At 41.5% G+C, this 22,964-nt stretch overlaps 3 protein-coding genes across 3 annotated transcripts; all 3 read left to right on the forward strand.

The window, feature by feature from the left end:
* Positions 1–4,499: 4,499 nt before the first annotated feature.
* Positions 4,500–5,909, forward strand: si:ch211-120k19.1 (uncharacterized protein LOC563199 homolog). Its single transcript, XM_034553452.1, has 4 exons — positions 4,500–4,833; positions 5,468–5,538; positions 5,638–5,667; positions 5,790–5,909. Exons 1-4 carry the CDS (start codon positions 4,500–4,502, stop codon positions 5,907–5,909), a joined length of 555 nt encoding a protein of 184 aa, XP_034409343.1.
* A 128-nt stretch (positions 5,910–6,037) lies between these two features.
* Positions 6,038–10,898, forward strand: rpl18 (ribosomal protein L18). The gene is made up of 8 exons (XM_034554348.1): positions 6,038–6,041; positions 6,699–6,817; positions 7,502–7,588; positions 7,717–7,824; positions 8,478–8,576; positions 8,690–8,813; positions 9,726–9,795; positions 10,764–10,898. Exons 1-8 carry the CDS (start codon positions 6,038–6,040, stop codon positions 10,837–10,839), a joined length of 687 nt encoding a protein of 228 aa, XP_034410239.1. The 3' UTR covers positions 10,840–10,898.
* A 266-nt stretch (positions 10,899–11,164) lies between these two features.
* Positions 11,165–22,781, forward strand: sphk2 (sphingosine kinase 2). The gene is made up of 8 exons (XM_034553399.1): positions 11,165–11,332; positions 13,063–14,605; positions 16,649–16,798; positions 16,882–16,976; positions 17,121–17,236; positions 17,775–17,978; positions 18,107–19,691; positions 20,156–22,781. Exons 2-8 carry the CDS (start codon positions 14,149–14,151, stop codon positions 20,216–20,218), a joined length of 2,670 nt encoding a protein of 889 aa, XP_034409290.1. The 5' UTR covers positions 11,165–11,332; positions 13,063–14,148; the 3' UTR covers positions 20,219–22,781.
* The last annotated feature ends 183 nt before the right edge of the window (positions 22,782–22,964 follow it).

Below are 22,964 nucleotides of genomic sequence, written 5' to 3' on the forward strand. Positions count from 1 at the left end.
ATTTTGTTTCGGTGCCTGCAAGCTGCTCTGATCACTCTGCAAGTGGTTTGTGGTCAATCCCTTATCTCCATGACAACTGTATTGATATCTGTACTCACCTGTCTCACATTGTAGTTCCTCCATCTCAGATCTGTTGCTATAACTTTGTGACTGATCTGCAAATCCCTCATCATCAGCACCGACTTCCTGCCCAGCATCACCTTGGCACGAGCAGATACTTTCAAAATAGGCCTCTACATCCGTGCAGCCTCCTAAATCCTGACTGCCGACGCTAAACAGATCCATGATATCTGTCCACTGGCTCTCTGAAATGCCAGCGACACTCTTCTCGGCCTGCATGCAGGTTGAGATGTCTGTTAACATCTGGATCGAGAAGTCGCACAAGTCGAGAGACAACGGAGAGAGGGAAGGAGAGGTGTCCACATCTTGGTTGAACTGGATGGAACCGGAGTCCTGCTGAGGTGCTTCAGAGTCTTCTGAGATGTTGCTGGCTGACTTCAGAGGACTTTCGTCTCGGCACTCGGCCTGAAGGAGCTCTGCCCCGTGGTTATAGTCTGTACTTTTTAGGGAGCTCATAGATGATAATGATGATGATAGTTGATTTCTAGTCTCTTTTTTCTGTTTCTCTTTGTTCTGGTTGTTCTTTCTTGCAGTGCATGTGGTGCGCTGTGATTTGGGGTGTCGTTTCCAAAGATGTCCCAAGTCTGGCTGCTTCTTTTCACTGGTTTCAGTTTCCTGCGAGGCGACAGAGATGCCATCTACGTCTGTGTGAGCACTGCATGTATCTGGGTCTTGTAGATCTCCACCTTGGGGGCTACCTGACTGGTCAAATGCCAGCCGATGGTTTGCTGCCTCAATGTCTGCAAACTTTCTGTTGAGAGAAACAGACGAGGAGAACAATGCAATATTGAACAACAGGTTCTGTGTAAGCTTAAAATAATAAATCTACATTTTAGGGACAAATCGTTCTTGCCGAGAGTTAGATGAAAAGATTGGTACCACTCTCATGTCTGTTAGCGGGTTAGCTTAGCGCAAATACTGTTGTAAACTAGCCGGGCTCTGTTAGCTACATAACCTGCCGACCATCAACACGGTAACTTTGATAATGTTTTAATCTTTCTTTAATCCATGAAAATAAAACAAAATTAAAGAATGTGGTGGTTTTACAGCAGGTTATATGTGGGGGGGGGGGGGGGGTTTTCTTAGCCGGGTGCAGTGACCGTTGTTGTGTGCTAAGCTAACAGGTAGCTGGCTGTGTTGGAGAAAATCATATTACTTAGCTTGAACTCCTTAGAGTTAGCCAGCAGAAACAATTATGTAACTTGTTATGATACTTGGTTATCTAACAGATGTTTCTTGGAAATGGGGAGTTGGGCAACAACAGAAGGAAACTGCATCATAAGTGAAAACAGTCACCCTGACCCAGCTGGAGTAAATCCAGTTCCAGGTTCTTTCCAGAAGAACACCCAAAAAAAGGACACAACATATTTGGGAAACAGGAAGGGCTCTGGTTACTGGCTCTGGTGACAGGCTCCAACAACTGATCTGATTGGTGAAAGGTCTGATGGGAGGGCTACATTTAAACTACAAATATGTGTTAAATATTCTAGAAAGATGGATTTGTTGAACTTGTTGAATGTTGCCTTGTGCTCATTAAAACACTTCCCGCTGGGTTGCTTCGCCAAATCAACGTCTCTCTGCTCATCATTTTTGCCGCAACAGCTGTAGCTTCATATTCACCAGATAAGAGAACGCTTAACAAAAATGGGAATAAATGTATTTCCCCAAAAATGTCCAAATTTGACCTTAAAAATGAAGCACTGGCATCCCGCTGATCAGTGATTCTTCATTCTCAGATTTTATTTATTTGGATTATTTTCAGAGGCCTGAAGAAAAGAATCCTATATAACTCAACCACATTAAAAAAAATCTGGAAAAAAAATAAACCAAATGTTCCTCGCTGCTTGTCTGATGCTTCCACACACCTCTGGATCATGTTGTGCAGGAAGCGGCGGTGGTTGACCTGTCGTTTGGACGGCCGGTTCTTCCGGGGTTTCTGAAGAGTCCTCATCATGTGATCCGCTGCTGAAGTTACAAAGGTGTAGAGGTCACAACCCCACGAGACTCCTCTCTCCAACCCGGGCTCAAGACATGATGGTCGCATGGCTGGTGAAAGTCGAGAGATACGTTTAAAGAGAAGGAGGCATAAAAGGAGGAAGATATGAAAGGGGGGAAAAGGGTGAGAAAAGACAACACTGTTTATCAGATCAAGAGATTTGAACATGAGGAAAATGCCATTGACCTCTAACATTTATTATGCGTTTCATAAATATTAGCAATCTAAAGCAACCTAACAGCACATATATCTCTTGAAAATAAACTATTTTCAACATAAATGAGACTTTTATCTTATTTACACATTTTAAACATTTGCACTTTCCGTTTTTTGCTATTTTATACCTTTAAAAAACACATTTCATAGTGAAACAATTAACTGTAGTTAGTTACTCTGCAGATAACACAAAACATGCTGAGTTTAAAACATGCAATGCTTTGCTATCGGTTAATCTACTCAACAGATTTACCTAAACCAGCTGCAACATAAAAGCCTGCTGACACATTAATGGCAATACTTACCCAATAATATATATGTGTCATGAATAGTAGTACAACAACTATATTATATTACTATACTATATTTTCTTCATAAAAATATGACTTTAAGTACATTAAGTTAAATGTAGTTGTACTTGTCCATGTAATAAAGTGTTTTACATTTGTTTTGTTTTGTTCCATTCAGGTAAGCTCAATACAAATATCAGATAAAAGCACGTTTACCTTATTCCTTGTTAGGTTGTGGCTGTGTCTTCGTCTCGTCCTACAAACTGCACTGAAGAACTCAGCTGGACGGCGGTGGGCTGCCTCAGAGGGAGAGAGATGTGTGGTCATTTAATTGCTGATGTATGTCTTTGCATGTATTGTGTGTGTGTCTGTGTGTGCAAATTAAGTCAAGTGACACAAGAGTCCAACGCAAATTCACTTCTTTTTTTCCAGCAACAAGAATAGAAAACGACTTGGCGAATTGATTGCCGTAGAGGAAGTGAGACACGATGGGAGGCTCTGAAAGGAAAGAGGCAATTATCGGAGAAGTCAACGGCTCGTGGACTTGTGGGCACACGTCTCCATTGTGTGTCCCACTAAAGGCAGCTTGTAAACTACTGGGAGACACAAACGCACCAGTTGACGCAGTTACCAAGCCCTTAATTGATCAGCTTAAACTCTGGCTCTAATTATCACATTCTCAGAGGGAAGAGCTAAGATGGTTGCTAGTGGCTTTAATTGACCTTTACAATTCAATAGTAAACCTTCCACCAACAGAATTGAACATATCTAAGGCAGCAGGTGGGAGCCGAGATGGGCTGGCCTTTTCACAAAGATTCAGATGAATAGTAATAATAAAAGTCTTTGTGCATTTGCTTTTATTTTTGCTTACACATTTCACTTTTTAAAAGGACCTCGGTCTGTTTTTTCAGTTGAGTGTGATTTTATTTATTTTCTTCTGACATCCCACTGAAAAATGTGTCTTTATGTTTCTTCCTAAATGTTTTTTTGTGACTGGTAAACTATATAATTTTGTTATGCTATATTTTTTGTTGGGTTTTCAAATCTGGAGACAACGCAACGTGTCTTCCTTATTAAATCTAATATAAGGAATATGTTGTGTATCTTATGGTGCTTTTACTCAAAGCATGGCAGCATTGCCGCAGCAGTGGCATCTATTTATAGTGACACCACATGTGCCTCTGACCAGAGAGCTGCACAGTAAACCTGCTGCTGTGGTCTCAACTTCAGCACTTCACCAAATGAGAAAGATCAATGGTGAGTTGCATTTATTGTTCTACACAGATGTGAGTCAAGGGGCATTTATTAGATAATGTGTGCAATGGACAATGCGACTGGAGATTCAATGTGTTGTATCAGTCTACATGTGAGTCCATAAAACAGCTCGACAGGACCTCTTTCTGCTGCCGTTTCTCACATGTTATTTTCTCAGAGCCCTCTCCAGCGGGCTGATAAAGGTCTTATCACTCGTTCTCTACAAAGGTGGCAGAACTTTGACCCGTTGAGAAGACCTTCATTTCAGCTCCTCCTCCTCCTCCTCCTCCTCGTCCAACAGAACCAATCAGAAGAGAGCTTTGTTTCTCTTTGGCTTTGGAAATAGAAGGAGGGGGTGAGAAGAGCTCCACTTAAAGGTAGGTATAACTTCTTGGGTCAAAGCTGTACATTAGAGTAGTTTTAAACATGTCATTTAAAGCAGTAATAGTGAGTGACACACATAATGTAATTTTATTTTGGCCATCATTGATAACTTCAATCAACATTTGCTTAATTTGTGTATATGTTTTTTAAAGCATTCCTGACTTAAATTATAGTAAATCAGTCAAACATAGAGGCTTTATTGCATTTGTATTGAATTGTCTCTCATCAGAGTTTGCACCATGAACCGGGCCTGGGCTGTGTTCAAGGCTCATCCATACATCAGTAACGTCCTGGGATACACAACGCTGTTTGCCTCTGCTGACCTCATACAGCAGCGTGTGCTGGGTGGGAAACAATCTGCAGGAGCCGCATCAGAAGATTCGGCTGGCATCAACTGGTGTCAGACGGCTCGAGTGGCAACTGTCGGCTTTTGTTTCCATGCCAACTTCAACTACCACTGGCTCCGAGGGCTGGAGAGGATGCTGCCCGGAGGCAGCGTGAAGGCAGTGATGGGGAAGGTTGTGGCGGATCAGCTGATCGCGGCTCCTCTCACTATCAGTGCCTTTTATATTGGTACGTGTAGTTCAAAGCTTCTTCAAATCACGAATAAAATACTCGAACTATTTTAGCAAATAGCATTTAGGAAAATAGCTATTGTTTTCACTTTAATAATCCCATTTATTTTAAAACCCCAAAAATCAAAATCACCATTAAAAGATGCAGCTGTTGTAATATATGTGTGTTATTGTAAAATGTCCTCTTCATGTCATGAAGCTCCCCTCTTATTCTGAAGATACAGTGTCCTAAATTGTAGCTCCAGCACCGATATGTTCGTAAGTATTGGAGAGATAGCAAAGTCCTAGAAAGAAATCCTACATATAAAGACAGTAAAAAGTGATTGTTCTTTAATATTGTAAACTTTGCTCTCTGTCTACTAAATGTTGAATTGGTGGCCTGTATTTCATATTTTTGCAAGCTCATCTGACCTGCTGACTACAACACTATTAAGCAATTGATTAGTTTGTTTACCAGTTGAGCACAGTTGTCCATATATTCTCTAAGATTATTACCAACTTGCTTAGTTTTTCCAGGAAATTGTATAGAACTTATTCGGAAATGATGATAAGAAATGAAGTGTTGCATTTTTAAGAGCACATCAATGGATCAATGGAATCAATTAAATATCTAACAGCCACCTACCTTTTAGGTTTAAGTCTATTAGAAAACAAAGAAGACCCGCTTGAAGACTGGAAACAGAAATTCTGGACATCTTACAAGGTGCAGTTGACCGTAGACTATAATTTATTCCTAATGCCATGCAAAACATCTCTCTGTCTATCTATTTATCTTATAATCCTCCTCTGGCCCTCTCTTTAGACTGGAGTGGTATTTTGGTCAACAATGCAGGTGTGATATTTTTATTCATCCTCATTGGTCACTTTCAGGCCCCAGATTCACCGACATGTACTACACATACAGTACAAATACAGATGTACAATGACGATTTTTCATCTCTTCTTCCATGTCAGGCAGTGAACTTTTCCCTGGTCCCCCCTGTGGCACGGACTGTGTTTCTGGGAGGCATCGCACTGGCTTTCACTATCTTCCTGTGTCACCTCAGACAGCAGAGTGGCCACAAACCTGAATAAACTGGAGAGCACAGTCAATGACTGTGACATTAGAAAAGGTTTATTTAAGGGCATAATTTAGTTGTAAAGCCATTAACGGAGAAAACAATAGAATAAGATAAATGTCACATATCTATGAATCAGCCTGCATGGGTTATTGTTCAGCTGTAATTTGTTTCTTGTTTGACTTCCCTGTCTGCAAACAGAATACTGTATCCAAATGTGAATGACAATGATCCAACAGATTTAAGCCTGCTGGTACTCCTGTTGTCGTAACCTTTTCTCTGAGAAAACAACCCAGCTGTCATTTCTTTTTTTCCGTGCACGATGAATAACTTTATTGATTTTGCCATACATTTTTATCCAATAAAAGTAAAATAAAAAGCTATTGTTCCATTTATTTCAAAGGCGATTCTTCTTTTTTTCAAATATTTTATTAGGAAGCAAATTATATAATCTTATAATTAGCTCCTTCTGTCATAAACTACCTGAAACAGAACTTATATATTTGTTGGCACCTCATGTTGATGGAGAATATGTTTAACAGAGCAGACACTATTTCTTGCCTGAGGATAGGATGTTTGGATGAATTGCATTTTAAATGACTTGGCATTGCAGTACAGTATGTAACAGGTCAGTACAGAGCATATAGTAGAAATAAAATAAACAGTCTAGAAAATAATGGATTCATAATAAAATAGCATAATAATGTGGAATTTACATTTATTCATAATGTATTGATAGATAATTCAGTACGCATAATTATTAGATTTGTGTGCTTGTTTGCACACTTTTCTTTTCCACCACTAGAGGCGCTGTCGCGCAGGAAGTGCCCGCTCTGTAACCAATCAGAGACCCGAGATTTCAGCGCAGTGTTTATCGCGAGACCTCAGCTCTTCCTTTTCCCTTTTCGCTCTGAGCCCAAGATGGTAGGTACCGCTAGCAGACAATGTTGACTACAATAGTTTGACTATCCACGGCCATCCTCTGAATTAAAACATCTCATGTTCGTAATGGCGTTCTCTGTTTGTTTTAAACACAATTCGCGTTACAGTCCCGGCATGATTTCCTGTGATTAGACCATGTAAATGATACTTGCTTCACGTCACCCTGGTTGATGCCGATGTGGTGTCGTCCGGCAGCCGCTTCACGTCTCTCAATGGACCAGAAACGAGCTAGAAAAGCGGTTCAGGGAGCGGAATATCATGCCCATGATTTCTATTTGCGCCAAATGTAACTTTAGTTCCCACATGTGAAATGCAGACCCGTTAACGTGTCCGCTCGTCGGTTGTGTCGGTCGTGATAGCAGCTAGCGGTGGCGTCAACGTGTGAACTGGCCTGAGCCAACGTTTCATGTTGAGCTGCGTGTTACTCAAGATGCGATATTGTTTTTATTAACCACGGTAATATAGATTGTGCTCGTAGTTTTGAATGTACTTCTACAATATAAGAGTATCTATGGAGCCTGAGCGCCCTTAGTATCATAGTTGGATTTAAGATGTGGAGCCTGAGTGCCCCTAGTCTCAGTGTTGGATTTAAGATTATACTTTAGGAGCTGATTGATGTATTATAGCTATATTAATTGTATTCATGCGTTTTGTTTACTTTTCAAGGGAGTTGACATCAGACACAACAAGGACCGTAAGGTGCACAGGAAGGAGCCAAAGAGCCAGGATATCTACCTGAGGCTCCTGGTCAAGGTAATTTATATTTATGCATTATACTTCACTCATTGGACTAAAACCAATAGTAGACACAATTATTCCTGTCATCTTAGCACAGTAACCTCTGAGTTGATATTTCTAACCGTCCTGCTTGGTTCTGACAGTTGTACAGGTTCCTGGCCCGTCGCTCTAATGCTCCCTTCAACAAGGTCATCCTGAGGAGGCTCTTCATGAGCCGGACCAACAGGCCACCCATCTCCATCTCCCGCCTGGTTAGTTCTCAGTTGTCTCTCATCCTGCCCACCGCTTATGAATCCTTTTGTTTGCACTTACTAGATATGTTAACTAATATATATTAAGACTAATGCATTTTTGATAGACTGTTTGGTTTGACTGTTTTTATTGATGCAAAGATAAGAACCACCGAATCAGTGAGTGCGGATATGACGGATCCACATCAAATACCGTTTCTTTGTCGCATTTAAAATGTTGCTTCCACCATCAGTTAAATTCAGTGGGCAAATTTATTTAGAAGTTCGTGCCACAGAACCTCTGGCCTCATGTGAACTTCATAATGCGAAAATTATATTTGTGTGTTGAGGTATACAGAAATTACAATTGGACCGAAAAGGTGCATCAGTAGATAGATGTAGATTTTCATAATGTAGTTTGGATTTGGGTTAACACAATTGGATAGAACTACGGTCAGTGTTCATTTGGCTCTTAAGTTTTATCACCCCGAAGCAATACAAATTGAAATGTATGAAATAAGAACGTTAACTGGTGGTACAATTTTTTAAATGATGTGATTGCTTGGTATTCCCCGGATCAGAAGTAATAATGTTGGAGGTGTATCAGCCCTGTCAGTAGTTCAGATATGCAATCATGTATGCTGAATTTCTGACTTTGCTTCCATTGCATCCAGATCCGTAAGATGAGGATGCCTGGCCGGGAGAACAGAACCGCTGTTGTTGTGGGATCAGTCACTGATGATGTCAGGATCCAGGATATCCCCAAGCTCAAGGTAACTCCTCTTTTTTTATTTTTTTTAATGACAGACAATTTAGGATTATCCCTCAACGCTGTGTTGTCTGACGGTCTCTAAAATAGTCCTCGTGTTCTGTCTGTTCTCTACAGATCTGCGCTCTGAGGGTAACCGATGGTGCTCGTCGCAGAATCCTAAAGGCAGGCGGTCAGGTGATGACCTTTGACCAGCTGGCTTTGGCTTCTCCCAAAGGACAAGGCACAGTGCTGCTGTCAGGTAACTAAACATTGCTTCTTTTCATATTATGATACCAGGATGCAATCGGAGCCGATAAAGTAAGCCCTTGCCGTCCCAAAGGTGCTGGGGGAACTTTGTCCACCAAGGCGGTCTACAAATCAATCTCACATTTATTACAAATGTAGTCCTGTATCAGTCAGTTGAGAATAGCATGCGCGTTTCGTTTTGCCATCCTGCAATTAGGTCGGACCGTTTTAGTTCTTTTCTGAGCTGTCCAGAAGAGGTTGTTTGTCTGCCTGACCATGTGAATGGTTTTATCTGCATTCTGAACTGATGGTTGGCAATTGATTAGCAGCTAAACACAATTTAAGCTGTGTTTTATTTGTTGAGCAATGTTCATTTGAATTTGTCAGACTTAAGAAACCGTAATGTCTCAATCAACGTCATGTTCTCTTTTAAAGTCATACGCATTACTAAATGCTAAAAACTGCAGCATCAAGTGAGTTTACTGGATTATTATTTAGTTTGGTTTCGATAACTGTCCAAAAGAATTTCTTGCCATCAGACCAATCAAAAAATGTTCACCTGTAAACACAGTCTTCTATATCAGGATATCCAAAATAAAGCTGGCGCTCAGTTTCCAAGACTGCAAATGAGCTTGTCACAAGTGAACGCTAGTAAATTAATTAAGAATTCTAAAAGTAATCTTTAGGAAAGTAATTAATACGTAAAATGGAAACATTGTTTTCTAATGTAATCTAGTGACGTAATGTAAATCATAAACTCTTTCAAAACTGTAATTTGAGGATGTTGTGCTTGATTAAATTGCTGCCATGAGTGGATACCCATGTGCTAAATGTGGAATGTTTAATTGGAAATACTTGTCAAGTAATGTTTTTTCAATGGTGTTTATTTGTATGTGCTTTTAATTATAACATGTTTGTTTTTCAGGACCCCGTAAAGGCAGAGAAGTGTACAGGCACTTTGGAAAAGCCCCTGGAACTCCCCACAGCCACACCAAGTATGTGTATAGTTGGTTCTGTCAAACGCAAAGCAAAATATTTGCATTAAGCTGTCCCAACAAATTATTTAGTTGGACCAGAATATCGATCAATCTACCAGCTACCAAACTGGCCCAAATAGACGACAGTGGTTTTCTTATAGAAATTGCACTTGGAAAAGTGAGGTTTGTACATTCAGCATTCAGCGTGGTCTAATATTCTAGTCAAAACGGTTATATATGAAAATCTAACTCTAATACGACACAAAAATTACTTATTTACATCACAGATGTATGTGTACATGTGATTAGATTACATCTTAATTTGCCTGGAAATGATATCTTTGTCAATTGGTTTAATTTTATATAGAAGCAAGTGATCAATCCTTCATAGAGGGGAAAGCACAGGTGTAACTAATAACATTTAATAACTTTACTTTGTTACTCAAAGCAACACTGAGTTGCATTTATATATTGGTAGAAATCGACTACACTATGTTTTCTTTGGTGTATAATCAGCTGAAAATTATGAACGTTATTTTTATCACTTGAGAATGAGACAGTTGTATGTACAGAGTGGTTATAAGTGTTTTTCCTATTGTGACATGTACAATTACTTATGTGTAAAAGGCCTATACTGTCTGGCTGAATCCATATGCTTCAAATGTGTATATTATTATTATTATTATTATTATTTTACCCCATAGCCACACCTCTTCTATATCTGACAAGAAACCAAACCCATATCTTAGTTACCAGTGCTTTGTCAGAACACAAACACGGAGTGAGTAGTTAGTTGGCACCAAAGTAAGATGTGGAAACTGTTTAATGACTATTCTTGGACCATATTATTGAATGTAAATAGTGTGCTAGGTTCACTTTGTCATTTTATAAACCAGCATTGGTGGAGCCAAGATTAATTAAGCATACATTATATCTATAATTGTATTGTGTGAATGTTATACTAAACTATTCCTCCTGTTTTCCAGGCCCTACATCCGCTCCAAGGGCAGGAAGTTCGAGAGAGCTCGTGGTCGCAGAGCCAGCCGTGGCTACAAGAACTAGTCTGTGTCTTTGTTTTCCATGCAATCTGATACAAATAAAAGATAGACTGTACAAAACTAGTTGTCTTTTGTGTTTTTTAATGGAACGCTTGCATGCTTTTGCAAATGCATCCATCACTGATTTTAAGCAGAAGATGACATGCTGGTTGACTTCACAGAGGACCAAGATTAAGCTGAAACATCCCTTATTTACAACTCCCCCCTTTTACTTAAATCCCTTATTTCCATTTAACGTATATCTGACGTCACTAATTATTTGATAAGTATCGATAACGAGCTGGCTGGAGGGGGCGGGGGTACATTACTTAACCAGGAAGTGGTCTGTCAATGATTGGAGAATGTCGGTGGGTGTTGCAGTGTTTTCCTTATCGCCATTGGACTTCCTGTCCGCCGCTCAAAGCTGCTGCTGCTGCGTCTCCAGACACTTCCTGCACCGAGCTACCGTTTCCAGAGCAAGCGACTACTTGTCGTGAGTGGGGGAGAGACAATATGAGGTACATTTGTTTTGCTTTGTATACCATTTGACGTGGCTCCTTCTGAGCCCGTGCTGGCAAAAAATATAACTAAATGTGAGCGGTGTTTATGAAAGTATCCAGTCGAACCGCCCGTTAGCCTCACGCTGTCACCCGCCGCTAACTTGGTTACCTGCCGATAAATGAACCGAACATATCAAATGGGGATTTTTTTTCCGCACACCCGTGTTGGTGCAGTCATTTTAAAGAGAATAAAGTTGTAATAGTACCGGTAATTGGCTTAAAAACTACGGTGGTATGTTGAGTCGTACAGAGAGCGGTTTAACTGAAAGGGGCAGCCGTTGGTTAAGTTTGCTGCTGTGGTCAGAACATCAGCTCAGCTGTCACCTTGATTTATAACGTACGGATCCGTCAAAAGCTGCAGCGTCCATGACACAATCGGTGGAGCCCTGGCTGTAACGGACTGTTGCTGCACAGCGAAGCAGTTCAGCGGGCTAGCAGCCTGCCGTCCTGCTAGCTAGCGGTGTGACGTCACTGGCAGTGTTAAAGTTGAACGGTTCGGCTTTTTAACGTTATATCGTTCGGGGCCATACGCTGTTAACGATGATGTCACGTGTCCCTGGTGTGTGAATGCTTCTGAAGTCAAAGTATAAGGTAACCGAAACTTGCCCAAGAATATACCCTGAAGCCAGTCAACAACAGGCTCATTGTGTGGGGGACTAACTCAATGAGCCTGCTGATATTACTTCTGGGTGTCCCCGCCCTGCACTTCAAGGACGTGAGGTACAACAATGGGCACCAGAGAGCTCCGTTTTGTGTGTGTGTGTGTGTGTGAGATTATTATCAAAACAGGACATCAGCCAAGTATTGATTTTGTCTGCACCACAACTTGCATCCTGGCTTGAAAGAAAGATGTGACCAGTTTATTAATTTAAGGTAAACTGAAGTCCCACGTGATAGTCCAGTAGTTGCTCTTTGATGCACTACAGTCTAATTCTTTTGATCCTGCCGGCTTGGAGCTTTAACATTACTTTAACATGTCATCTCGCTGTTTCATACTGCTATGTTTATGTAGTGTATACAGTATATCCTAATCTCTAACATGAGTTTCTAATGTTCATTACCTTTTTAACAGGCTCATTATGAAGCTACTCCTTTTAGAGGGAACAGTTTAAAATGGTTGAGTAAGATTATTGCATGCTAATTCGTATTGCAAAACCTCTCAAATTCAGCACTATTTAGGTCAGCAATTTGTAAAATCGCAATCCTAGATTTGAAGTGTGAAAGAGACGCTGTTTCCCCAAATTCTTTTTCATGAAAGCCCTATTAATAATAGGAAAAGGAACACCAACCAGACGTGGTCATCTATTCAACCTTTACTGCAAAATAATGTGGTGTCTCAGCAAGGCGGCTGAGGATGTGTGACTGTTAGTCATTATGTACAAAGACGCACTTGGGGTCAATGGGCATGGTAGGCCTTGATGCCTTGTCTTGTTTCACCCTGTCACCGTAATCTCTTCCTCCTCGTCTTATCACTTATTCTCTGTACTTTTGCTACTCTAATTGTCAAAATGTGGTTCAGAAATACAGGCACAATTTATTTAGTTTCCTCTAATGTTGATTTCTTAACTATCTGCTCCAAAAATATGCTTGGGTGTATCACCCGTACATTAAAGTTCTGCTATGTTTTTTTGGTTTTTTTTACACTTCGACAATTGACTTTTGTCCTTCACTCTTTTGTGTTGGTACAGGAACAAAGATCTTAGGGAGGGAACGTGAGTCTTGACTCAAGGACACTACCATGACATAAACTAAGGGCCGACCTGGAACTGTCTCCTTGTTTGTCTTTTGTTTTGTTTCTGTTTTTTTATTTTTTTTCGTTGTCAAGTCTCCACCTGTCTTACCTAGTGTTCACCATCTTCTTGTGGAGAACAGAAAATGAAGTAGTATGCAGGAGTATTTGTTTGGCTGAAACTTTAATGTATTGCACTACTGTCTAGAGGAGTGGTGTAGTAACTCCTTTTATCTGCCTCCTTTATCACTGAGATTAAAGATAGCAATTCAGGTATCAAAGGTCTTGAAAAAGCGTGCACTTATTATTATATCTTTGTGGCATTAATTACATTTCGTCCAACAAAAATCATTACTTGTGCGTTCATTTAATTTAATTGTTGCAGCCTCCTTGTGTGTCTGTTTGACTTATTCATACTTAATAGATCACTTTAATGGTTTGTCTATTTGTATAATTTTTTTAAGCTGTATTGTTAATATTGAGGAGCTGCTATGCTATTGTTATCGCAATAGGGAGGTTTTGGGATGTAATGTAATCTTTCTTTTTACTGATGCAATCTTATGAAGAACACGTTTGTTTAAATGACTGATCTCGTCGTGGAAAATATACATTTTAAAGTCCTGCTGTCTTTGAATATGTTAAAGTGTTGCTCATTCATTCTTCCACTGGCAGTAAACTGTAGAAGCTGACGAGTCTTCAGATCAAACTTTGATGGGAGCTTTCTAACTGTGACACAAAGATAAATCTTTTGCAGTTCCTCTCTTCACTGGATACATACCAGAGAAACCTTTCAACTGGAAACAGTGTTTCATTTCTTTTCAAATGAACACATACTTCTTAAATGGACAGACGGACTCATTTGAATCCTAACACTGAAGAGGGAGAATGATTTTTAGGAGATCTTGGGGGAAAAAGCTCTGACGGACATTCAAATTTTGAAGAGCTGCCAGATTTCTCTCCAAGTTTCTAAACTGTAGAAAATACGTCCCTCAAGCTTGGTAGACCAACTTCGTCCTGTCAAGCCTCGTCCACTTGAGCAGTGAGGATGCGATCTCCAGAACCGTCTTCACCTTCCACAGCAGAAGCCCTCCTTCATGGCCAATTTGCCAGCTGGGGTTCAGGCAGCAACAGCAACAATAACAGCTGCCCCAACAGCCCTGGTGGTCCGGGGGGACTCTCCCCTGCTGCCTCCCCTACTCCGGCCTCCAACTATGCCTTGACCCTCACTCACACCCACATACATATCCAGCGGCTGTCACCAAAGCCGGGGAAGGAAGCCCGTCTCTTGCTGCCTTTATCAGAGCTAGTGGGGTGCAGCTGCCCCCGTGCCCCCGCGCCCCCTCTTCTGGTGCTGTACTGGTACCCGCCAGGCAAGCGACGGAAAGGTGTGTCTCGGCGCAGGCAAGTGAGGGCCTACCTGGCAGAAAGCAGGTGTGAAGCTGAGAGGTGGTCGGCTGCTGTGCAGTGTCTACTCCGAGGTGTGACCGTCACTGCTGACACAGGTGAGTGTGTGTCTCACAAGACCCTTGGCTGTTCAGGCTGTGTGAGGCTTGTTAGATGTGTTACAGGACTTGTGATTGTTGTATTCCATGCACCTCAATTTGCCTACATTTTAATTGCCAATTCATGAATAGTCAAAGAATTCTCTTTTTATGCCTCCACGCTGAAGGCTTTATGTTTTTGAGTTGTCCATCTAACGCTATATGTCTGTCCTGTGCATTCTCACCAATGTAATATCTCAGGAACGCCCAGAGGGAATTTCTTCAAATTTGGCACAGACATTCACTTGGACAAAATGATGAACTGATTAGAAATGTATCAAGGTCACTGTGACCTCACAAAACACATTTTTGGTCATAACTAAACAGTTGATATGCTTATTTTGACAATTTCACACAAATGTCTTAATAGGATAAAAGAAGAAGTGATGACATTTTTGACAGACATGGATGTAAACTACAAATTGACTTAACGAGCCACACGACCGCTAGTTATGAATAATTGTGGCCATTTTGCAGTAGATGTGTGTGATTTACTTTGGCTTGCCTTATTGTTTGTCTCTTATTGTTAAAGTTTTGAATTCCTGTTTACGACTTGAAACCACACAATGTTGCCTCATGACGCCTTGATTTATACCTCCTTTGTAAATGCTTGCTAAGTATAGCTTAATGTCACACTGACCCAAGACCTTTCTGTATGTACAGTATTCATATTTGTCACAGAGAACACAAATGCCAAGAGTAGTGAACCATTTCAGGGGTTATGTCGAAAAAAACCAATGGGAGATTAACACTAATACACCCTAAGAGGATGTGAGGTTTATTTTTCAGAATATTTAGTTTGGATTTCAATGTTGGTTTCACCCAACTACATCTCACATGTAACTAATACTTCTTTGCTTGTTTCCCTTATCTGTCCTGCACACACAGTCTGGATCATTCACTGTCAAATGTAGAGACAAAGAGGGTGGGGCTGCTGTAGTTTGCCACCCCTTCCCAAGCACTGTATCCCCCAGCCTCAATAACCAGGCAGATGGCAAGGCCCTGCACAGTGTTTACGATCACTGTGTGTTTGTTTTTCACCATTACTTACTGTATGCGTCCCGCACTTTGCCGGCATCTCCCATCTCTTCCTGTCTCTTTCCTCTCCTTCAGAGATAATCTCAAATCCATAATGCTCTTTAATCTCTCCTTCATTTGTCTTCCTCAGTCTTTACCTATCACATCATTGTCTCCTTCCCCCAACAGAGGTAACACTGTCAATCACTCTTTATTTATCTTCCCATGCCTCTGTTTGCCCCGTGTCTGCTCCTGCCTCATTCATACTCCGTTACAGTTACCCCTATTCTTTCTCTTTGTGGCCAGCCCACTGTTTCACCCCAAGCGTCTGCTCCACTTTGCTCACATAGCCTTTATTCTTTCTCATCTGTTATATTTCTCTCATCTCATCACTCCATTGCTGAATCACTTGCTGTCTTGATTCTTGAGTTGTTATGGATAAGGACAATATAGCTGTGGTTCCCTCGGTGTTCTGTTAATTCGCTTTAGTATTGTACAGTGCAATCGTTTCACCTCCTTCCCTGCACCGCTGGCAACCATCTGTACTATATTAAATCTTAGATAGATTTCAGAACTATAACTAAAAAAGCCTTTTTATTTATTCTAAGAATCATACCCGATGAAAGAGTAGAGAAGGAGAATGTTGCCTCTGCACTCCCGATAATGAATAATGTATTATTATTTCACCACCTTGTTTTATTTCATTCCTATATTCTGAATGGTACTTGTGTTCTTTATCATCTGTCTGCATTTAATTGATTAACAGACACGTTGTTGGGTGGTAGTATTATGCAATGTGAAGTAGATCCTGGGATATAATAAGGAGGCCCAAATAGTTAAGTGTACTCAAACTGCAGGGTTGGGCAACACTGTAATGACATCTCCCTAAAGGCTTGCTTTGCAGTGAACCTCTAGTTCCTTTCTTTGTTCCTAACAAGCACTGCATGAGTTTTAACTTATTTATGCTTCCCCTTCTTTTTCATCCAGAATTTTCTCGAAGTCTGCTACCTCGTCCCAGGCGACTACTGTTATTGGTCAATCCCTTCAGTGGGAGAGGCCAGGCAATGCAGTGGTGTCAGACACACATCCTGCCAATGATCAGAGAGGCCAACATCAGCTACAACCTTATACAGACAGGTAACACGTCAAGGGCAAAGACACATGATATTTACGTATAACATACATACATGACCGGTGTTAACTTAATTAATCTGTCTCAGAGCGTCAGAACCATGCCAGAGAGCTTATCAGAGAGATATCGCTCCCGGAGTGGGATGGCATCATCATTGTCTCTGGAGATGGCCTGCTGCACGAGGTGAGTACTGTTTTTGTTGGGCTATGCATGGTAGAATATAGGGTATGCTCAAGGGGGAATTTAGTTTAGACAGTAAAGATATTTATTGTCTGTTTTTAGTACCACATGTTATGATTTTAAAACATGCCTGTGTTTTTCCTGCAGGTAATTAATGGGCTGATGGAGCGTCCTGACTGGGAACAAGCAATAAAAACACCCGTCGGTATTCTTCCTTGTGGCTCTGGAAATGCATTGGCTGGCTCCATCAACCACCATGCAGGGTAAGCATGTGTCTCATTCATATCTATAAACGTGAGAATCAGTCAAATCTTGTTTTCCGGTCCAATGTGAAACCAGACAAATACTCAGCTCTATCCAGTCATTAAGGATATCTTCTCATATATCTTCTCTGTATTTCCTTCATGAAAGCTTTGCAACTACTTGAGTAATCAACTATTTTCAGTCTCTATGTTTCTCTTTGATTTTCTTAGCCGTACAGACTAAACACTAAACATTTAAAAATGGTTTAAGAGCTCAGCCTTATTCATTTTTGACCGAATAAAGCCCTGTCATGTTCCACATCTGACATGCAAATGTGTTTTTTGTACTTTGAGAACTTTGACTTCCCAATGTATGCGGAGGACATGCCCTCATACGTACAGACAGAGCTTCCTTGTTGTTTTTGTCCTGTTTTTATCTGACCTTGTTATCTCAACCTAGATGTCTCTAAATACCAGAAGGACCCTGTATTGACTTGCTGTTTGCACAGTTCTCTCCTTATCTTTACTCAAAAGGTGTTGTTTTTCATATCTCCCTCAGGTATGACATGTGCCTTCGGGAGCCCCTCCTTTTGAACTGCTGCTTTTTGCTCTGCCGCGGCGGTGTCCGACCCATGGACGTGGTTTCTGTGACAACAAGCCCTCCTCCCTCCATCAACAGCCGTGCTGCATCACCCAGGAGACTGTTTTCTTTCCTCTCTGTTGCCTGGGGCTTTGTGTCCGATGTGGACATTGAGAGTGAGAGGTGGGTGTGTAATTGCTTGGACTGTAAGAACATCCACCATTGGCTTTTTTCATCTAAACGTTACTCTATTTTTCCTGCAATATCACCTGGCTTTATTAAAAAAGATAGCTAATGTTTCCTTATTCCAGGTATCGTGGCCTGGGCTCAGCTCGCTTCACTCTGGGCACCCTGGTGCGCATAGCTTCTCTTCGATCCTACAAGGGTCGCCTGTCCTACCTGCCTCCCTCTATTAGCACCCCATCACCAGATGCCACACCTCCTCTGCCAAGGAGACCCCTCTCCCGCAGTATCACAGAAGGCCTGGAGGGCTTTTGTCGAACGCCCATTCATCGCACCTGCTCTGACATGGGCATCAGTGAACAGAGGAGCCTGCGTAAGGGTGAGGGAGAGAGGGAAAAAGAGGAGAGGCAGAGAGAAAGGGAGAGAAGAAGGGAGAGGGCTAGGGGAGGAGGAACTGGTGTAGTGAGGGCAAGCAGCCTGGCAGAGGACAGGGAGAGGGAGATGGAAGCGGAAGAGAAGAGGTCAGGGACATGTTCGGAGAGCTCAGAATCAATTGAAAGGGAAGACTGCAATATGGGAAGGGTAGAAAGGTTGGCCGGGATCAAGGATGAAAGGGAAGATGAGGGAGGGGTAGAGCAAGACTCCAGTGAGATGGAGGAGGAGGATAGGAAAAAGGATGGAGAAGGCCGTGGTGGTTCTGCAGAGGGGGAGAGAGTGTTGCATGCAAGAGAGCTGGAAGAAAGTGGCGGGGTAGACATGGGGCGAGAGGCAGATGAAGAGCAAGCGGGTTGTCCCACTTGCCAAGATAGCCTCCAGGAGGCTAGACCGGCTCTAAGAAAGAATTCAGCACCTTCAAGCCAGATAGCCAACACTCTCTTCAACCAGCCCATAAGTCAGGAGGCTGATTCTGGCACTTCATATGGGGTGGAGGACATGGATCTGAATGGGACCTACTACCAGAAGGAACCCTACCAACTGGATGTTGCTCGTGAGCGATCTCTCACCATCTCCTCTCCTTTTCGTCACACTCCCTTCTCCTACAAGCCCAAGACCCTGGACCAAAACCAGAATGGTTCTCGTCCGAGACCCCTCTCTCTCCTCCAGCACTCCCACTCAAACTCCCTCCCCCCTAAACTCCCATCCCTCTCCCTGTCTCTTTCTCCAACACCCCCGTCTTCCCCTTCATGTGCCTCCCCACACTCTTCATCCTACCTCGTCCCCCGTCCTAATACCCCAAATTCCACCTCACCCTCACCATCTCTACGCACACCGTCCTCATCTTTTAACTTTGACATTGCTGAGCCAGCAGGACCACTGAAGAGCCGTCCTTTTCTCTCACTTTTGAATATCCCTCGGGATGACTTGTTACCCCCCCTCGACCAACCCATTCCCACCAGAGATTGGGTCACCATTGAAGGGGACTTTGTCCTGGTACTGGCCCTTTATCAGACCCACCTTGGGGCTGATCTTCATGCTGCGCCCCAGGCCAGGTTCGACGATGGGCTGATCCACCTGACCTTTGTGCGGGCGGGGATCTCCCGAGCGACTCTTCTGAGACTGTTTTTTGCCATGGAAAGAGGAAACCACCACTCCGTCAGCTCGCCGTACGTGAGCCATATTACCTGCAAGGCCTTCAGGCTGCAGCCTCTGTCTACACGAGGGACACTCACTGTGGATGGAGAACTGGTGCCCTATGGGCCTCTTCAAGCACAGGTCAGAAAGGGGAAAAAGGGTGATTAACTTTTGGACTGTACTTGTTATGAACAGTCACTGTAACTGATTGACTAGGGTGTGACACTTATTTGCTTACGTGAGGAGTTTCGCTTCTCTCTAGATCCACCCATAAGCACATGCTCATGTAACTGAAATATACTTTATAGTTCTGCATCAGAGATACTATTTTGATTGTGGTTGATAAATGTTTTTAATTTGGTTTACCCTATGATGACCAACAATAAACAGAAAAGCAGGTACTTAGTAATATATAAGCTTAACATGATTGATTGTTATTCATTCGTGTTTGACAATTACACATTCTCCCCAACTAGTAAGGAGGTGTGTTGTATCTTTTGCAGATATACTGTACGCCTTTCCAGTTTGAATGCTGTGTAATCGATGTTGATGTGAGACTTATCATTGGTAATAATTGTATTTTCTGATCTCTCAATATTTCACAGGTTCATGCTTCCTTGGCTCGTCTCATCGTTGGTGACTCTGGAGTGAAGATTACCCGGTTCTAATCAGGGATTGGTTGAGTTGATTGACAGATACAGCACTCTACTAAATTATGTAATCTCTGTTGTCATCTATACTCCGAAAGAGAGGGCGGGGTTTCTGAGAGACTTAAAATAGCCGGGAATGTAGAAACTGCTTTTCTGGGGTTTAATGAAAGGGATAACCCGCCGAGCCATGCATCATTGGAGCATGACTGCAGGGATTAATAGCGAATTTGAAAATGGATGAAAAATGCGCCTCATTGCACAGCTGTTGGATTACGCAGAGCGTACCCTGAGAAGCATGAAAACTGCACAGCCTGGGATAGTTAGAGGGAAGAACAATCGAATGTGTATGGAATTTATTTGTGCAGCTAGTGCATGTGTTGGATGTATACATGGTAGTATGCATGCAGAGAAGCACTACCTGGATTCTGCCTTTTAATAAGATGGAAATAAATCAGATTCAATTAAGAGCAATATGTTCTTAAACATGAAATGCTCTAAAACTACATTGAGATTCACTCGAACCAACACCTCATGAAAATTGGCCCCAACCCTTTATCTTCAACCCCACCGCAATGTCTAAATGTTTGAGTATAAAAACGTCCGTCCATGAAAGGAATGCCTTATCTGACACTGGACACTACCGCTTTACCTTTGCCCTTACTTGCTCTTACATATTTAAGAAAATCAAATATTCCTATGCTGCGTTACACTACGAGCGGCAGAAGCAACAAAACAACCAACTACATTGTTGGTGAGTGAACATTGAAGTTGCTCAAGCGCTCATTGACAAAGTTATGTCATTAAATAGCACTTGGAAGAGTGAAACGAAAACAGGCGATTGCTGATGCTTTGTTGCGTCATTCTGGAAGAAGTAGCACGTCCCTGTGTCGCTCGTGGCGTGAACGAAACACGAGTCTCCGTCTACCGATCATACTGTCTGTCCACTACATCAAAGCAACGCTACACTTACTTCCCTAATAAGTAGGTGGGTCTGCCAGTTGTCTGTTATCTTTGAGCACGCTGCTTTCCACTGTTTTTAGCATCAGCGGAGAAAATGTGGACAAATGTACATGTCAATGACCATTTAGTTCATACTCCATGTAGAACAGCTAGATTAAGCTTTTCAGGGTCATTACATTAGTAGGAGCAATGGAACCGTTGAACGGTGACTTTTACTGACAGTTCTACATAATCTGCCTGTTTTTCATAGCCAGTGGATACACAACGATGTCAGACTGCAACATATTGAACATAAAAATATCTGAACAAAGCAAGCTCCTTTATGTTCACATCGAAGTCTAGAACATGTCACTATCTCTGAGTAATCGACTATGGAAGCGTAGAGGGCTCCACATGCCTCTGTTAAGTAGTAAGTAGTGTACAATAACTGGAGTTGAGGCAGCACAGAAAATCACATCACTAGAATGCTTTGTAACTTTTACAGAGTAACAAAGAATCTGATACAATGCTTGTTCTAGAAATGGTTGCACTAGTATGAATAGCCTAGTCCAGATTCTATAATAAATGGGTCACATTACATTCTTAGCCTTCAATGAATTAAATGCCTGAACACTCAAAGCATTTTAAAAGGTAGGACTGACTGATTACAAAATAATATTCAAACTTTAAAATCCTTCCGTAGGGACAACACCAAATCCAGCAGCTCTGTGTGGTCACGTCGGACTTTTGATCAATAGATCGATCATATGGTAAAATAGCTTTCACTGTGAGACATTATCCAGCAGCAGAACTGGTCTGTTGAACAAGTGATACAATTTAAATTTAAAATATCTTAAGAATTTTTTTTCCCGAATGATGATGTGCTCCTTAGTAAAATCAAACAGCAGATCTTGGAGCCCTCACTAGGAATTGTCATTTTTTTTGAATAAGTTTTAGAAATGTTATAATAAAACCTGAGGATATATTTGGTCTGGACAAAGGATAAATCATGATCATGTGCAGCATATCATTCAGTAAGCCGACTGCTTTGAGTCACCATCCACATACTGTATGTCTTAGTTCTGCCTGGACAAATCAATGCCTTTGTATAATAAGCCTGTAAATTGGCTGTTGATGAACTGTTAAAACCTGACTGCAGAAAATGGAGTAAAACGTTTTGCTCACCAGGCCTTTATGTTGCTTCTTTTATTTTGTTCCATTGAGCAAACAATGCAGCTAGTCTACCACAACGAAACCGTGCTTACACAGCTACAGAATGTGAAAACAACATCTTGAGTCGAAGTTACGTAACAGTACCAAATAGCAGGATCTATATACACTTTAAAATGGAGTTGTTTTGCCAAAATGTTTAATCGCAATATTGAAGAGACTTGTTTTCCTTCCTAAACATTTTGTCGCTGATGGCTGTAGCTTGGACTATGGTGTTCTAGACCAATTTGATCTGACAATGTCGGGGTATAACCCCTCAAATGATCATGCCATTAAGTTGTCTGTAGTGGGCGCCTGTAATGAAATTGTAATTATTACTAAAATCATATGAATATATGAAATATTTAAATACACAATGTACAGTTAATAGTTATATGGTTTTGAATAAATGTAACTTGATAAGTTTTCTGGACCAAATCTACTGTATTTCTGTTACAATAATTTGTCTTTTTAATTCTGAATACAGCGAGAAGTGTTCATGTGATATAAAGAGGGGGAGGTTGCTTTCATCCGCCAAATGTATCTAATGACATTGTTTAAACTACTGGCCAATGACATAGTTTGTCTCCAATCTTCTCGATCACAGTCCACTGTT

This window comes from Cyclopterus lumpus, chromosome 16, assembly GCF_009769545.1.
Source record: "Cyclopterus lumpus isolate fCycLum1 chromosome 16, fCycLum1.pri, whole genome shotgun sequence".
In the NCBI taxonomy this organism is placed as follows: domain Eukaryota; kingdom Metazoa; phylum Chordata; class Actinopteri; order Perciformes; family Cyclopteridae; genus Cyclopterus; species Cyclopterus lumpus.

Bases quoted from the DNA above. Each gene is read 5' to 3' on its own strand.
- si:ch211-120k19.1 (XM_034553452.1), top strand. From the start codon at position 4,500: ATGAACCGGGCCTGGGCTGTGTTCAAGGCTCATCCATACATCAGTAAC. The intron at 4,834-5,467 runs GTACGTGTAGTT...CCTACCTTTTAG, and splicing joins TATCAGTGCCTTTTATATTG to GTTTAAGTCTATTAGAAAAC. The intron at 5,539-5,637 runs GTGCAGTTGACC...CCCTCTCTTTAG, and splicing joins AATTCTGGACATCTTACAAG to ACTGGAGTGGTATTTTGGTC.
- rpl18 (XM_034554348.1), top strand. The intron at 7,825-8,477 runs GTTAGTTCTCAG...CATTGCATCCAG, and splicing joins CCATCTCCATCTCCCGCCTG to ATCCGTAAGATGAGGATGCC. The intron at 8,814-9,725 runs GTAACTAAACAT...TTTGTTTTTCAG, and splicing joins AGGCACAGTGCTGCTGTCAG to GACCCCGTAAAGGCAGAGAA.
- sphk2 (XM_034553399.1), top strand. From the start codon at position 14,149: ATGCGATCTCCAGAACCGTCTTCACCTTCCACAGCAGAAGCCCTCCTT. The intron at 14,606-16,648 runs GTGAGTGTGTGT...TTTTTCATCCAG, and splicing joins GACCGTCACTGCTGACACAG to AATTTTCTCGAAGTCTGCTA. The intron at 17,237-17,774 runs GTAAGCATGTGT...TATCTCCCTCAG, and splicing joins TCCATCAACCACCATGCAGG to GTATGACATGTGCCTTCGGG.